Source organism: Apis laboriosa, unplaced genomic scaffold (assembly GCF_014066325.1).
Source record: "Apis laboriosa isolate Shangri-la unplaced genomic scaffold, ASM1406632v1 scaffold5_cov152, whole genome shotgun sequence".
NCBI lineage: Eukaryota > Metazoa > Arthropoda > Insecta > Hymenoptera > Apidae > Apis > Apis laboriosa.
In genome coordinates this window covers 3,989,264-4,005,065 of record NW_025223857.1, presented here as the reverse complement: position 1 = coordinate 4,005,065, position 15,802 = coordinate 3,989,264, and the positions used below count along the sequence as shown (strand labels likewise).

Genomic DNA, 15,802 nt, shown 5'->3' with positions numbered 1-15,802 from the left:
GATACGTAAGCACGCGAAATATCGCGACATCGTAGCGGCTGTACGCTGTAAAAATATTTTAAGCGGCTCCCGAAGGCACGGTGCACAGGTCGGGAGGGGGTGGTTTAGTGGCGGCGCCTGAAAAAGCACGATTACGTTTACGACTTCCCTCTCCCTTTCACCCTCCGCCTGTGCCTTTTCCCACGAGCACCACCGTGGCAGGGGAAGGATCCCGTCGCGTGCTCGACAAATTTTCAATCGGATTTCACCCCGCCTCCCCTTTTCGAAAATATCTTAATTATTGCTCTAAGCGAACAAGCTCAAGTACAATGAAAATTTGTTGATAAAACAAAAATTGGCAGATTGTATTATTTTTAATCGTGCATCGAATCCTTGTTCGTTCGTGTTCCGCACGAAGTAAAGAATATTCGATACGAGACGCACAGAATAAAATTTATCTAGAAGTCAAAAAATTTAGAAATAAAAATTTCTTTCTCAATATTTTAAAATCGTACGTATCCTACGATCTTCGTCTTCTTTCGTAGATCATTCGATATTCCATGCAATGAAACCGCACCAGCCACTCTCTCCTTTCCACGGGTCTCTTCTTCTTCTTTCTCGCGATCTCTGCGAGCCGATTCAAAGTTTCGGCGATAAAATCCGCGATATCGTGAGGGAGGGGCGAGCACGATGGACGAGTAAAAGTGGGAGATAGCCTTCGGTGCAACGGCGACGAGAGAAAACGAGATGGAGGGGCGGAGGGGCGGAGAGATAAGCTCGATTATGATCCCCGGTGGTTAAAGCCCAAGTTTTTACGGTAGATAAGGTTGCGGGAATGGGTTGCGCGAAGATAACGCCGCGTCCAACCCTCCCCTTCAACCCTCTATTCACCCCCACAGGTTGGCCGTGTTGCTTTTTCCCTCGACGCCGCGCGCCATTTTTCTTAATAAGGCCCCTCGCTTCTTCCATCCTTTTCACGCCGCGACCCTTGACCCGATTTCTCCACCACGATAAACTCCACTTCTCTTTCACTCCACAGAGATTTGCACAGGATAATGACTCGAGTTACGTCGAATGCTTGTTTCTCATTTTTCGATACGAATCCATCCATCGTTGATCGTATTTAAATAANTTATATACAATATATATATATATATATATATATATATATATATATATATATATAAAATAAGACGTGTTGGAAAGAATTTGAAAGTAACTCTTGAAAGTTTATCGAAAAAGGAGGAGGTACGAATAACGGATCGAGATACGTTCTAGTTGGAGGGGAAAAAAAAGAAAAAGGAAATGTTCATCATACGTTTAATCCAACGCGGGACGGGGGATATTAAAGAAACGAAGGATCGAGCGCCGCGTTTTATTCCGTGTAAGTATCAATGGGGGAGGGAGGGGAGGGCGAGATTCGAGGCACGAGACGCGGAGGTACGCCTGTAACTCACGGGAATACCGATAAACGACACAAAATTAACTTCCACTCTCGCCTCTCACTCCGCTTCCTCTCAGACACTCGATAAAAATCCATTTCCACGTATCTCCGCCCCTCCTCGCCCCCTCCCCCTTCTCTCCCGTCGATTTACGACTACTCCTTTCTCACACCCCCTTCGCGGCGAAAGCAGCCGACATAGCCGACCGTGCAGCCCTCCTCCCCAATATCATCGAAAATTGAGCGATTCCAAGCGAACCGGCAACTTCCAACCCTCCTTCCCTTCCCCTTACCTGCTTCTCCAACCCCCAACCTGCCAAACGAACGTTCCCCCCAACGAGTGTATCCGTGCGCGTAACGCGAGCTGCATAGCATAGCTGCATATAATTTTTTACGACGCTACTCGTTTTTTTTCTTTACGTGCAACGCGTCACGTCTTCCCTTCCCTCGAGGGGGGAGGGAAGAAGGGAGGGGGCGTCGATCGAAGCGGGTGAATTTATGCGTCGCCCGTTTCGATATTATGTAAGGGAGAAGGGAAGATGTGGATCGAAAAGGTGTTAGACACTGTCGTTTCTTTTACGAGAGGGAAATATTGATACGAAATGAAGTATCGTTGAAATTTGTGGTGCAATATTTGATCCATAGTTGCAAATTATAAGAGAGATATGAAATTGTCACGTTCGATTGTGAAGAATTTGTGGAACAGGTGTAATAAGATTTAATGAGATTCGCGTTCGAACGAAGATTGTTTGATTCTCGTGAATTCTCGCGAGGATTGTTGTAAGCGGATTTTATTTCCTTTCTAATCGAAGTTTTTATTAGAAATCGTTAGTATCTAGAGAATAAAGTAACATTGGAGTAATATAAAGTAGTATAAAATTATTTTAAGAACTCTCTCGATACATCTCTGTGTTCGTCGTCGATACTTTTACGAGCTCTCCCTCTCTCTCTCTCTCTCTCACTTTCTCTCTCCTTTTGTTCTCCGCAAACTGTGTTTATGGTTTGTATACAAGGTTCTTAGGACGTTTTAGCGGCTATTAAACGTGCAGTCTGGTTATACTGATATATAACGGCGAGGTTAAATCCAGGCACGTATAAGTACGTGAGAGTTCGCTACGCGAGGGATTGCTCGTGGATACGATCGTAAATAACCCCGTTCGAGTTTTCGATACCTCATACCGGTCGGCTTTACGACGATCTGGTCCGTGGAAATTTTTCATCATTCCATCCTTAAAAGCACAAATCAAAAAAGCCTTCAAAGCACAGATCACTTCATCCATCTTTCGTCGGGCTGTTCAGATAATTTCATTTGACGAATCTTCTTTTTTTCAATAAATCGGGAAATAATCGTAATCGTTTTGAATATACATTAAATTTGTATGTTTCAATTTCATGGAACAAAAATTAACTTCATCGTTCTATACCTTCCGTATTTTTCAACGATTTATATGATAAATCCAAATTTTCTGTTTAAAAGTAATTTCTATTAAAGAAAAAAAAAAAAAAAAAAAAAAAAAAAACTATGTCAAAGCAACGCTCCATCCTTCTTCTAATCCCCGTATTAAAAATTCCAAAACTCGTTTCTTTAACGGCTAGATGACCGCCTCACGAGGAGGCGGTCGTGATTCGTCGAGGAAAATCGAAAAAATAGGAGCGCGGAGGGTTTGAGGGTGGCGAGATATGCCGGGTCCATTGATAATTATTCATTCGGTCGAGTTCCAGAGCGGTTCGATATCGATCTTAAAACGTCGTCCAGAAGGTAGGCGAGAAGTGTCCTGGTCAGATACGAAATCTCGTTGTGTCGGTTCACCGTCGTCGTCGTCCTCCTCGTCGTCGTCGTCGTCGTCGTCGTCGTCGTCGTCGTCGTCGTTGTCGTCGTTGTCTTCGTGGTTCGCCTCTCTGTCGCGGGCGGAGGATCGAGACGCGAGGTGCGAGAAAGAGAGGAAGCTAGTAGCTCGGCCTTAATGTATGCACGTCGAGGTCCTGCCGAGCGATAATTGCCCGATGTGGCATTGCCTTCGTGGCAACGAGCATTGGTCACGTCTCAATGTTTTAAGCCGCGTTCACAGTGTCCCTCGATTGATTCGCCGCATCTGTAGTTTCTTCATCAGCAAGGATTAAGTTGGAATCGCTTCCTCGCGTCCGATAGATAGCAACCAGTTGACGACTCACGCTCTTCCACTTACTTTCCGACTTTTTTTTCGTTGTAGATTTATTCTTCTTTCACATTGAAATATTTTCAGAATATGTATATACCATTCCAAATATTATTATATTTCAATTTCGAGAATCTGCTCCATTCCATCGTCGAAAGAAAAGAGGAATTATCGTAGAACAATATGCTTCCAATAATTGTAACGATCCATCGAATCCAAAATTGCAAAATTTTCAAAATATATATATATATCATTTCAAACATTATTAACTCAATTTCAAAAATTTGCTCCATTCCACTTCGAAAAAAAAGAAGAATCCTTCCAATAATGTAACGATCCATCGAATCCAAAATTGCAAAATTTTCAGAATATATATATATATATATCATTCCAAACATTATTAGTTCAATTTCGAGAATCTGCTCCATTCCATCGTCGAAAAAAAGAGGAATTATCGTAGAACAATATCCTTCCAATAATTGTAACGATCCATCGAATCCAAAATTGCGAAATTTTTAGAATATATATACATATTATCTCAAATATTATTAGCTTAATTTCGAAAAGCTGCTTCATTCGAAAAGCTGCTTTCATCGAAAGAAAAGAAGAATTATCGTAAAACAATATCCTTCCAATAATGTAACGATCCATCGAATCCATAATTGCAAAATTTGCAAAATATATATATATCATTTCAAACATTATTAACTCAATTTCAAAAATTTGCTCCATTCCTCTTCGAAAAAAAAGAAGAATTATCGTAGAAGAATATCCTTCCAATAATGTAACGATCCATCGAATCCAAAATTGCAAAATTTTCAGAATATATATATATCATTCCAAACATTATTAGTTCAATTTCGAAAATCTGTTCCATTCCATCGTCGAAAGAAAAGAAAAATTATGATAGAAGAATATCCTTCCAATAATATAACGATTTATCGAATCCAAAATTGCAAAATTTTCAGAATATATATACATATTATCTCAAATAATATTAGCTTAATTTCGAAAAGCTGTTTTCATCGAAAGAAAAGAAGAATTATCGTAAAACAATATCCTTCCAATAATGTAACGATTCATCGAATCCAAAATTGGAAAATTTTCAGAATATATATATATATCATTCCAAACATATTGGTTCAATTTCGAAAATCTGTTCCATTCCATCGTCGAAAGAAAAAAGGAATTATAATAGAAGAATATCCTTTCAATAATGTAACGATCCATCGAATCCAAAATTGGAAAATTTTCAGAATATATATTTATATATCACCCCAAACATTGTTAGCTCAATTTCTAGAATCTGCTCCATTCCGGTTTCATCGCCGAAAGAAAGGAAGAATTATCGTAGAGCAGTATCTTCCCGACAGCTGTAACGATCCGTCGAATCCGAAAGCTCGGCTCGAAAGCTCTCCTCTTCGGCCTCCCGAAGCTTCCCTCGACGTCCGTCGATTGTTTCTCATTGTTTCTCCGCGAAGACTCGGGGGTCTGGGTCCACTTTGGAAATTTGTAAAGAGTCGAATCGGCTCGATCGTGGCCGAACGGAGGGCCGAAAGGTAACGAGACTAAAGATTGACCGGATCAGATACGGGGCGGGTAGGACCGGCCAGTCCAGATCCTCGAGATAGGAGAATTTAATAACCTGCTACGTGGCGGAGGGGGAGTATGGCGGGCCGATGGGGTGGTGGTTGGAAGGTGGTACAAGGAGGGGGTGCAATAATATCGAGAGATATCGATCTTTAATTAGGCACGCAGCGCGGGAACGAGAGATTAGATCTTCCAGCTAGACGAGAACCGAGTTCTACCCATCTTCTCCTCTCCTCTCCTCCTTGTTTCTCCACCTCCTTCTGTCTCTATCTTCGTTTTTCCATTTCTATCCCTCCTACTAGCGATCTCTCTTCCTTCCTTCATTTCTGTCATCTTTTTTTTCTTTATCTCTCTGTTTCTCTCTCTCTCTCTCTCTCTCTCTCTCTCTCTCCGTTGTGTCCAACTCGCTCGAGTTCTGCTATATACGGGTCCCTTGAAGATCTTTCGGCTACGCGATGTAGTATCGTCCGCTGCCACAATGAGACTCGATCCAGATCCATTTTCGTTGATTGTATCGAAAGAACGAAGAAAGAGAGGCGAGATGGTATCGCGACCGGCTCAACGGAATATTTTGTGAATATAATTGCCATTGGATTTTGTTTTATTTCGAAGCAATCTAGAGGAGTCCGGATCGCCTGTTATCGTAGAGATTTTGATCGTTTCTATCTTCTCATACGTGATCGAGATAAATTAGGAATAAGGAATAGACTTAGGTTGGATCGAAGGAGAAAAATTTCGTTGCAAAATCCTTGGAGGAATCCTTGGATGTTGAGTCGAATATTCAAATAGATTTGACATTCTCTGATAATTATAAAGATGAACGTAATACTTGTGGAATTCTTCACGACACTTTCTTCGAATACGATTCTAAATATCCCACTTTGTCTAAAAACATTACATCATCGTCGAGGTACAGTTCAAAGTTGGCTCGAAAATTCTGAAGGAAGATAAAGAAATCTGTTGGAGTCACTTTGGAGACGAAGAAGAAGAAGAAGAAGAAGAGGAAAGAGAAAGGAAGACGGGAAGATGTAACGATATTCACCTCGATTATCTCCAAGATAACGCTTTCAAGTTCCAAAATTCTGAGACGAGATAAAGAAATCTTCCCGACCAGAACTTCAGAAACATCTCTACGAAAGTGAGATGAAAAGAAGAAAAGGAAGAAGGAGAGAGAGAGAGAGAGAGAAGGGGAGATGGCGTGATTGGTGAATAAGAGAGTGGGTATCGGGTCCAGGACGTTTTGTTCTCATCCAGAATACGGGAATCCGGAATTTTAATCGAAGGAGGAGGCGGCAGATAATTTGGAACGCGTGTACACAGCACGAGCCCGCTTCGTCCATGCGCATTGAATATGCAGAGGGGCCAGGGATATGCTTTATACGTGTCGACGATTAAGCCTTGAAAGATGGGGCAGTCATTAAGAGATACCAGCCGTTGACACCAGCAGAGACACTCGGACAGATAAACCTTCTTTCTTCGCCGTGCTACCACGCCTCTGCCCTTTACCACGCTTCGCGCAATTGTTTTTTTCCTTTCTCTTTTTTTTTTTCTTTCTTTCATTTTTTACCAAAGCCTACTTTTTTGGCTTATCCTGGGTTTCAAATGAATTTCGACAGCGTCTGAAATTCGAGGAATATAGATGTTTGTTTTTCGCAATTTATAGAAGTTAAATCGTTCGATCTTGACCCAATTTTTCGGTATATATTTGGTTATTCAACGAAAAATGATGATGAATGTGATTTGTATTTTATAATGTGTTGTGAAATTTATATACAATATTGATTATCCGAATTTCGGTTATCCGACAACCGATTATGCAAATTTCTCTTTTTATCTTTTTCGCGTAACGGACGTCCATATTTAAGAATTATATTCGATTTCTAATTGTTCCCTTTCTAACGAATCATTCCGAATTAAACCGGAAAGGATTTAGTTCTCCCAATTAGCTCTCGGATAATCTCTTCCACTGTAAACTTTTTTAATTATGAAATCAGATAATCGGGACGAAGTTTGAATTTCCTGAAAGTAAGTAGGATAGAAACTTGTCGATGAGAGAAATTACGACAAAAATTACGATAAATCGAAATAACAGGAGAGGAACGAATAATTTACTTCGAATATACGAATGATTCATGTAATAACAAAATAAAAGTAAGAAGAAAGCAATAAATTTGAGGATCGAATAATAATACACGAGTTCTCGTGGTTCGATTGAGAGAGAGAGAGAGAGAGAGAGAGACGAGGTTGCAGCACAGTTGGCGGGCTCGATTTCTGGTTTTCACCGGGCACCAGAAAAAATCACCAGCAAAAGCAGTGAAAACCAAGCTCGGTGACAGATGGCGAGTAGTGATAACGTCCCTCGAAGGTCCTGCTAGCAAGCGAAACGACCTGCACGGATCCTGTTCCTGTCGCGAGATAAAAGAAGAAACAGCTGCGTCCCGGCGCTGATCGGAGATCGTTTCTCCGCGTACGAGAATGCTTTCGACGTAGGACAATCGTATGGAAATTTATGGGGATCATTTGTTTATCTATTTATTTCTACAGGCGAAATAGACAATGAGCGGAACGACACACGATTACCACTTGTAACGGGGACGGGGAACTCCCGTTAATCGTTAATAATATAGAATCCCACAAAAGCGACCCCGTCGTCGCTCGAAAATTTTGGAAAATTGATTTGATTAAATTAGGTGTTGATTCTCCGTTGAGAATCCGAGATGGTCGAAGAGAAAATGCAAAGAGATTCTAATGGGATTAAAATTGAAGGAATAGGGGATCGAAGACGATCCAAGATCGGTTGAAATAATCAAGATAATCCGTGTAACTTCCGAAACAACGAGCATGGCAACACGTAATAAAAGTCTCAACAGGTACATTTGGAGAGTGAGCATTACCGATGCTCGTGGATACCCATCGGTAAACATCGCCATTAGAACATAATATCGAGCCGTAATTTCGCTAATAACGGGCCACCATTAGCTTTATTCACTCGGCTCAATGAACTAATAATATTCCCGGCTGGTAATCGCCGCTTATTTTCGTACCCGATCGGCCGATCGAAGTAATTAAGTGGTAAATGGCTGAAAGTCGAAATGTTACGCTATCTCGTCACGATATCGACGTTGGGGATTTATCGTTGCCCTTTAGCATAATTACTATCATTATTGTCGTACGTGTATGCACACGCGAGACCCGCCGTCACGTGAAGTTCACTCTCTCGTGAACAGACAGGCCGAACACGCGATGCGTTACCTTAAGCCGCGTACAGACAGCAGGGATACAATCGTTGAAAAACATTGCGTCATCAATGGTTGGTTGGCCAACTTTCCAAAATTTCGATCCAATAATTCAGAGAATAAAGAATACAAATTTCTAATCTCTCCATTCATTAAAAGTTTCAAAACCTCTCTTTACTAATTTTTTTAATAGGTTATATCCAAAATTGTAAATTCTCTAAATATTTCCAAAATTCCTTACGAATTTCAAAATTGTAATTTATTTTTCAAAGGTTCCAAAATTATTAATTATCAATTCTCTAAATATTTCCAAAATTTCTTATGAATTTCAAAACTGCAATTTATTTTTTAAAGATTAAAAAATTGTAAACTATCAATTCTCTAAATAAAAATTCCTTATGAATTTTAAAATTATAATTAATTCTCTAAAGATTCCAGAATTATAAACTACCAATTCTCTAAATACTTCCAAAATTCCTTACGAATTTCAAAATTGTAATTTATTTTTCAAAGGTTCCAGAATTATAAACTACCAATTCTCTAAATATTTCCAAAATTTCTTACGAATTTCAAAATTGTAATTTATTTTTAAAAGGTTCCAAAATTATTAATTATCAATTCTTTAAATATTTCCAAAATTTCTTACGAATTTCAAAACTGTAATTTATTTTCTAAAGATTGCAAACTTGTAAACTATTAATTCTTTAATATTTCCAAAATTCGATACGAATTTTAAAACTGTAATTTATTCCCTAAAGATTCCAAAATTGTAAACTACCAATTCTCTAAATATTTCCAAAATTCCTTACAAATTTCAAAACTGTAATTTATTCCCTAAAGATTCCAAAATTTTAAACTAATTCTTTAAAGATTCTAATATTATAATATCCTGCAAAATCTATCAATTTCTTAAAATTTCCAAACTATTAATTTTCGAAAGAAAGCTGTAGCAAAATTCGTCCAAAATAATATGATAATTTTCCCCAAAATCGAATATTCCATCGCCTCGCCGACGATGATCGGAGGCAATTCGAGTTGGTTGGCCGTCGCTGTGTCACTACACGTATGACGGCCACGTATATACCCATGCGTGTTGATACGCAGATAGAAGACGAGGTGGACGTAGTAAGAGCTTTGCATGAATAATGTCCTCCGCGACGTGATCTGAACTTCTTGGAAGGGATGGACTGAACGTGGACGGTCTCTCCGCTACAAGATCCATCCTCTCTCTCTCTCTCTCTCTCTCTCTCTCTCTCTCTCTCTCTCGATCGCCCCCTCGTCGGTACGACGAAGAGAACGACGACGAGGACGACGAGGACGACGAGGAGGAGGAGGAGGAGGAGGAGGAGGAGGAGGCGAGGAGCAGGCCGGAATAAAGGCAGATCGAAGATATCGGATCGATCGGGTAGATTTGCGTTTTAATGAGGTGTGCTTGCACCGATGCCCGCTGAATCTTGAAGAGCTAAGTGTAACGGGACGAATTGAATTGATCGATTGCATCGGCGTTTAATTGAATCGGAACATGGACAGTTTCGTTCTAGAGACGTCGTCCGGTAAATTGTGCATAATGTTGTACTACAAGGGGCCGGCCACGGATCCTTGTAACCGACGAAGCACGATTGCCGCCGTTATCCGTCCGATGTTTCTCGGTTACTCTCGTTTCCAAACGATCGATCCCTTTCCAAATGTGTTCGCTCCTCCTTTATTACGTCGCCCCCCCACCCGAGATCGAGATCGAGATCTTGTTTAACCTTGGGCCAAAAGCGGGGCCATCTTCCTCCCCTCCCTTACACGCTTCTTCTTATACAATTATTTTCCATCTGCCTTGAATAACCTCGATTGCGAAGAATTTCAGAAAATTTTGGAAACTTCTCTTCATTGATTATAAATAGATTACAATCGTGAAGCGTCGTTTCGAATAAACTCATGACTCGATTCGACGACGATGTCGACTCGATTTAACTTACGACGATGTCGTAAGTTAAAGATATTAAAGCTTAAGAATCGTATTTCTAGTACGAAATAGCGATCCGTTGGGCTTAATGGCGAGCGAGGGGAAAACGTGTGGTCCGAAAACAGTCGGGCCGACTGTCAACACGGATGCGACGAAGATGGCGGGCAAGGATCGAGCGAGATCGAAGAAGGGACGAGGAAGAGGATTGGCGTAGGAGCCGATGAGAAGGTTGCGACTTGAGCTCTCACTTAGCAGCCGCAGTGTCACGATCGGGACGGCTGCATTAGCATATCTCCACGATGCAGCGTGTAGACTCGGTGGAGAGAAAAAGACGTTGGCTACCGTTGGTAGTACAGAGGGAAAGGGAGAGAGGAAGACGAGAGGAGCACATTGCGAAGGGATCGAGGGAGAGGGAAGGAGAAGGGCAAAGCGTTCGTGGATGCATCGTTCGGTACGAGTGGCATGCATCTCTTGCACGGGTCGTGGCCCCGTGAAAACAGGGCGCGCACATAATACGGGTGGAAAGAAGGAACGAGAAGAAGAAACGAGAAGAGGAGGAGGAGGAGGAGGAAGAAGCGGAGAGAACTCACTCAGACCTCACCAGACCTGCCTGTTACCTGTACGTCGCGTGTTTGCCTACCCGCGTCACGATCAGGATCCTATTTGCATAGCGCCGATGAAGCTGCTACCGTTGCGCTCGTTTTCCTGCCACCGGTGTCCTCCTCCCTCCGTGGCTACGCGTCCGCAAAGGAAAGATGACGGGGGGTGGGGTTGGGAGGAAGTGCAGAGGAACGTGTTTGCTTCTTCTTTGTCGATCGATGGCAAGATGTCGAAGGCGTCGCTTTGCTGACCTTTGGGGGAAGCGCGAGAAGAGAGGAGGAGGTGAAAAACGGATTTTTCTTTCTTTTTCTTTTCTTCTTCTTCTTTCTAAATTTCAAAGCGATTTTTTTAAGAGGAACGGGCGAAGAAATTTTTCACGGATCGTTAAGCGTATGCGAATAATAAGCGGTGGAAATAAGTAAAACTAAAAGACTGAAAAGTAAACTGAAAAGATATACTCGTTACACGTGTCGGCTCGCCTTTGACACGCATGTAACGCGATAATGCATTAATAATGCGACAAGCGAAAATTAGCCACGTGCCGAGGCATATCGGCCACTGCACTCATTTATGCAACGACCAACTATTATTTTGTATATCTCTTTTACTCCTTGTTCAGTATTCGCGATTCGAAGGTGAAAAAGAAGAGATCGTGGAAAAAAAAGAAATGATCTGAGATACCGAGATAAAACGCGTGGACATTTTGGAAATGGCGGCGAACTGGAATTTAGAAACAACTGGTTTCACGGTTGTTTCTAAATTCAATTAAAAGCCTGGTCGGCAGGCAGACGAAGGGGAGGGGGAGGAATAATGGCGCAAGAGGAGGAGAAACTTCCGAACTCCGTTTCTCACGCGGCTGTTCGTTTCTCTTATAAAGCGGGGGCCGAAGGTGTACACGGGCGCGGTATCGGTTCTCAGAACGGCTTATCAGCCCGCGGATATGTTAATGGCGGCCGTGTTCGACCCCCTGCCCTCATCTGCCCCTCGACCAGCCACCACCATCGCCGCCGCCACCACCACCGTCTTCTTTTCGAGATATATTACACCCTCGAAGCCGGAGGTGGTTGGTGGCGGTTGCGGGTAAGCGGTTGTTGCGCGAGCAAGGTGCAGCCCTCTCGATCGGCCGTTGAACGTTTGCATGCACGTGCAATTAAGAATGGTATAATCCCCCTCGTCGTTGAGAACGAAAAGACGAAAGGTGGAAAAAGGAGGAAGGAACGGAACGAGCGTTGTGGGTTTTTAAACGAGTCCGCTTCGTGGGACGACACTGGTGCTCGTGCTCGATAGAGTCGTTCGAACACGTTGAAACCTCCTCTTCGAGGAGGATGGAGTGTGTTACGTGCGCTCGATCGATGATTCGAAGTAAAACGTAAAACGAAAGTGACGTGATCAACGAGGTTTCGCCGAATGATGCCGATGCTTCCGAAGGTATTGAAGAAAAATTTGAGGAGGGCGTAATTTCGAACTTCGATTTTACGATTTTAAGGGGAATATCCGGAAGATTTATCGATGTTGATCCGCTTTCTGAAAAGTGAAAAAGTTATTATGGCCAGGGTCTCGTGTACGTAAACTCATTAATTAATGATATCAGGGAATTGACAAATGATAAGCGGAACGATAAGAGTAATAGTTTTTCCGATAATGCAAACATTTCGCAATTTTACAATTTCGATGCTTTACGACGGGCAGGATAATCAGCCAGTTTCTAATTTACATAATTCAAATAAACTTTGCCGCAAAACTCGTCGCAAAACTTTTTATTTCGCTTGTAATTACCCGCTGTTCATAAATAATTCGTGACACGGATGTGATGTTTCAAAATTCTACGATACTTGGACTCCATCGAGTAACGTAACTCGATCATCGCCGTGGAAAGAGATGGTTGGAAGAAGAATCGTACCACAAGTTCCACAATTTCGATTCACGATTCGAAGCTCGCGCGTAAACGCGAGACAAGCGTGTACAAGCGGTCCCAGGTAGCTTGTACACGCGTGCAATTAAGAATGGTCTCTCTCTTCCTCCTCCTGCCCCTCGTCGGGTCGGACGTGGAAGCGAACGACGACAAGCCTCGAAGAAATAAGCACTCGAATTGCAGATAGCATTAGGAAAAGGAGAGAGAGAGAGAGGGAGGCGACGAGTAAAGAAGGACGAAGGAAGAAGAAGAAGAAGAAGAAGAAGAAGAAGTAGCGGTGGTGCCGGTCCAAGCGAGCGATCCATCGATGACCGCTTATTTACAGAGAGGCAGAAGGAACACGACCGAGTTGTAGATGCGAGCCGTGGATAGGCTAGTAGAAGTGCGCTCCAACCCTTTGCCCCAATCTTCCTCGGCATCTCGCCTCCTCCTCCTCCTCCTCCTCCTCCCCGCCCTCCCTCTTTCGTCTCGTTTCTCGCTCGTGTACACGGAGGGGAGGGGAGGGGAGGCTCGCCCAGGCAAGCAGGCAATTAAAGGATCCGGGTAATTCGACGACGGACGATACGCGTGTTTCGTCTCGATTTCGAGGACGAAACCGCCCGGTGGAGATGTGCTATGCTTTCCCTGGATATCCGTGGCGAGGCATCTCGTTGGAAGGCGAAAGATCACGGCGATTCGAGGTGTCGATGCCGTGTCGAGCATTGCTCCACTTGCTTGGCAACAGGATGTTTCCCCAACTGCGGTTTTCGATACTGCGGATAGCGCGTTTCTCTTTTTCGCGTGTTTTTCAAGAGATCGATCTTGAAGTTTTTCTGCGACGTAACGAAGGTTTTAATTAATTAGGGAGAGGAGGGAGGGAGGGGTTTAACCTCCTAACTGATCGAGAATAGAGAATTTTGAGTCTGATCGAGAAGTCTAGATAGGCGAGGAAAAATTTTAAATACCTCCTCGGTGTTAATTGAAGTTCGGCGTGTATAAGTTGGAAGGAGCGTTAAAAGAACGGTATGCGAGTAATTAAAAGGGAATAAAGAAAAACTCTGAATTCGTCAGCCTCAAAAGGGATGAGGTGTTTGAAATAACTTTCCGTAGTGTTCGACTTCCTTTCGACTCGAGAGATACGATCTCGAGACTCGAGATAAGGATCTCGAAAAAGCGGGGGGAAACCTTGAAAAATCCGACGAGTCCATATCGCTTGGAAATATAGTTTCCAGAGAGCGTGGATAGTTCGGCGAATGGGCCAATAAACGGAGTCAACCCCGAGATAATCCGTCGAGGTTATCCGAAATTTCGACGCGAGAGCAGCCCCTTTCGGCGTCGAAGCGGCTCTCGCTTGGAGTGGTGGGGGACTCGAGGCGTGCGAAGGGTGCAGCGAGTGGGGTGGCCCGGTGGAGGGATAGATAGACGAGTAGAGAGAGATAGGCCGGTGGTGGGACAGAGGGAGAAGGGAACAGAGGGTACGCAAAGGCTTGGCGTGGCGAACGACCATTAGGGAGCCGAACGGCCATAGGGACGCATCGTTTCACGTGCGTGTCGAGTCCTCCTTTTTCCCCCCTCTCTCTTTTCCTCTTCTTTCTTCTCTCGTTTTCTTGCCCACCGCTTCCGGCTCCGCCGTCACGGATCCGTTTTCGCGGGCCATGGTCGTTTCTGGCGAATTCGTCAACCGCTGTTGGGATAACTTGAGGAAATGTACGAATATGTATAATAATAGTAATAATAACAACGATAATAAGCAACAATAATAAGTTTGATTGAAAATTGAAAATCTTACCTGTTACATTTCTTTTTTCTTTTTTTTCTCTTTTTTGAAAAGTTGATGAAAAATTTCGATAGAGGGAAGATTGTCGGAGGAATTGGATTGTTAGAAAAGTAATTGGCGAAAGGAAGATAAAAATGATGTTGTTTTGCGGTTTCAGGGGAGGATGAGGAATGGAGCGACTCGGAGAAGACACCTTCGGTGAGCAGTGGAGTGGAGGGCGGTGGATCGGCGGTCTCGAGCCCGATCGCGCCGATCGTCGAGGAGGAATCGAGTTTGCCGCCACCACCGAGACTGAATCCCCCTTCCTCGTCGGCTGTGATCGCGAATTCGGCCGCTGAAGATATCAGATTGAGGCTCAGCGTTCTCTCTGAAGACGCTCGGAAACGGCTGGCTAGTCTTACCGAAGATATCGAGGTAAAATTTAATTAGGAATCGATTGTTATCTTAACGGAAGAATTTGATCTTTAACTAATTTACAGATGTATCGACGAATCTTTTACCCTCGAATCTAAACATATAAACGATACTTAATTCTATTATTATTAAGTAAGAAACGACACGTAATATCTTTCCTAACGAATCAAATTGCTCGAGAGAAACTTAGGAAATTTCGAAACACAGGTTGCGAGAAGCTTGAGAGATCGACATGTCACCCCGAGGGCCAATCAAACGCGAGAATCGAGCCCGAAGGACACGGACGAGGATTCCAACATGGTCGTGGTCAAGGAAGAGGATTGCCAGCCGAGGTCGTCGTCCTCCTCGTCTTCCTCGACCCGAAGGCGGGAGTCCGTGTGCAGGAGGGACTCGGAGGACTCCTCGAGACGATCGAACGCGGACGACACACCTTCCGAGAAAAAGTTGAAACTCGACGACGAAGCAGCACCAAGACTGAGACTCAATGCTAGTCTGGCGACGGATCCTGCGCTTCGGCCCGCCGCTGTAGCCGCGCTCACCGTCAAACCGGAAAATACCTCGCCGCCGAATCCTGTGCCACCCCTGCCGGCTGGACTTCAGAACGGTAACTATTGTAACGATTAGACGCTTGAATCATTGCCTCTGATCCAATTAATACATTCAAACCTCTTGGAATAAAGATTGGAATTCGCGAATAAAGATTTCTTCTAGATATCTCTGCGAGAAAAGAGATACTAGAATAGAAAGAAGGGAAAAATACATTA

At 43.3% G+C, this 15,802-nt stretch overlaps 1 protein-coding gene across 5 annotated transcripts in view; it reads left to right on the top strand.

Moving 5' to 3' along the window:
- The window catches only part of LOC122718130 (zinc finger protein ush), a 179,349-nt gene that overhangs the window by 159,301 nt on the left and 4,246 nt on the right, over positions 1-15,802 (top strand). For 4 of the 5 annotated variants that reach the window (XM_043942855.1, XM_043942857.1, XM_043942858.1 and 1 more), the window contains 2 exons: positions 14,782-15,038; positions 15,246-15,642. In XM_043942855.1, the coding sequence (XP_043798790.1) occupies positions 14,782-15,038; positions 15,246-15,642 (654 nt within the window). Of the gene's footprint in view, positions 1-14,465; positions 14,555-14,781; positions 15,039-15,245; positions 15,643-15,802 lie in introns of those variants that run through there. The other variant, XM_043942856.1, reaches the window with a different exon arrangement.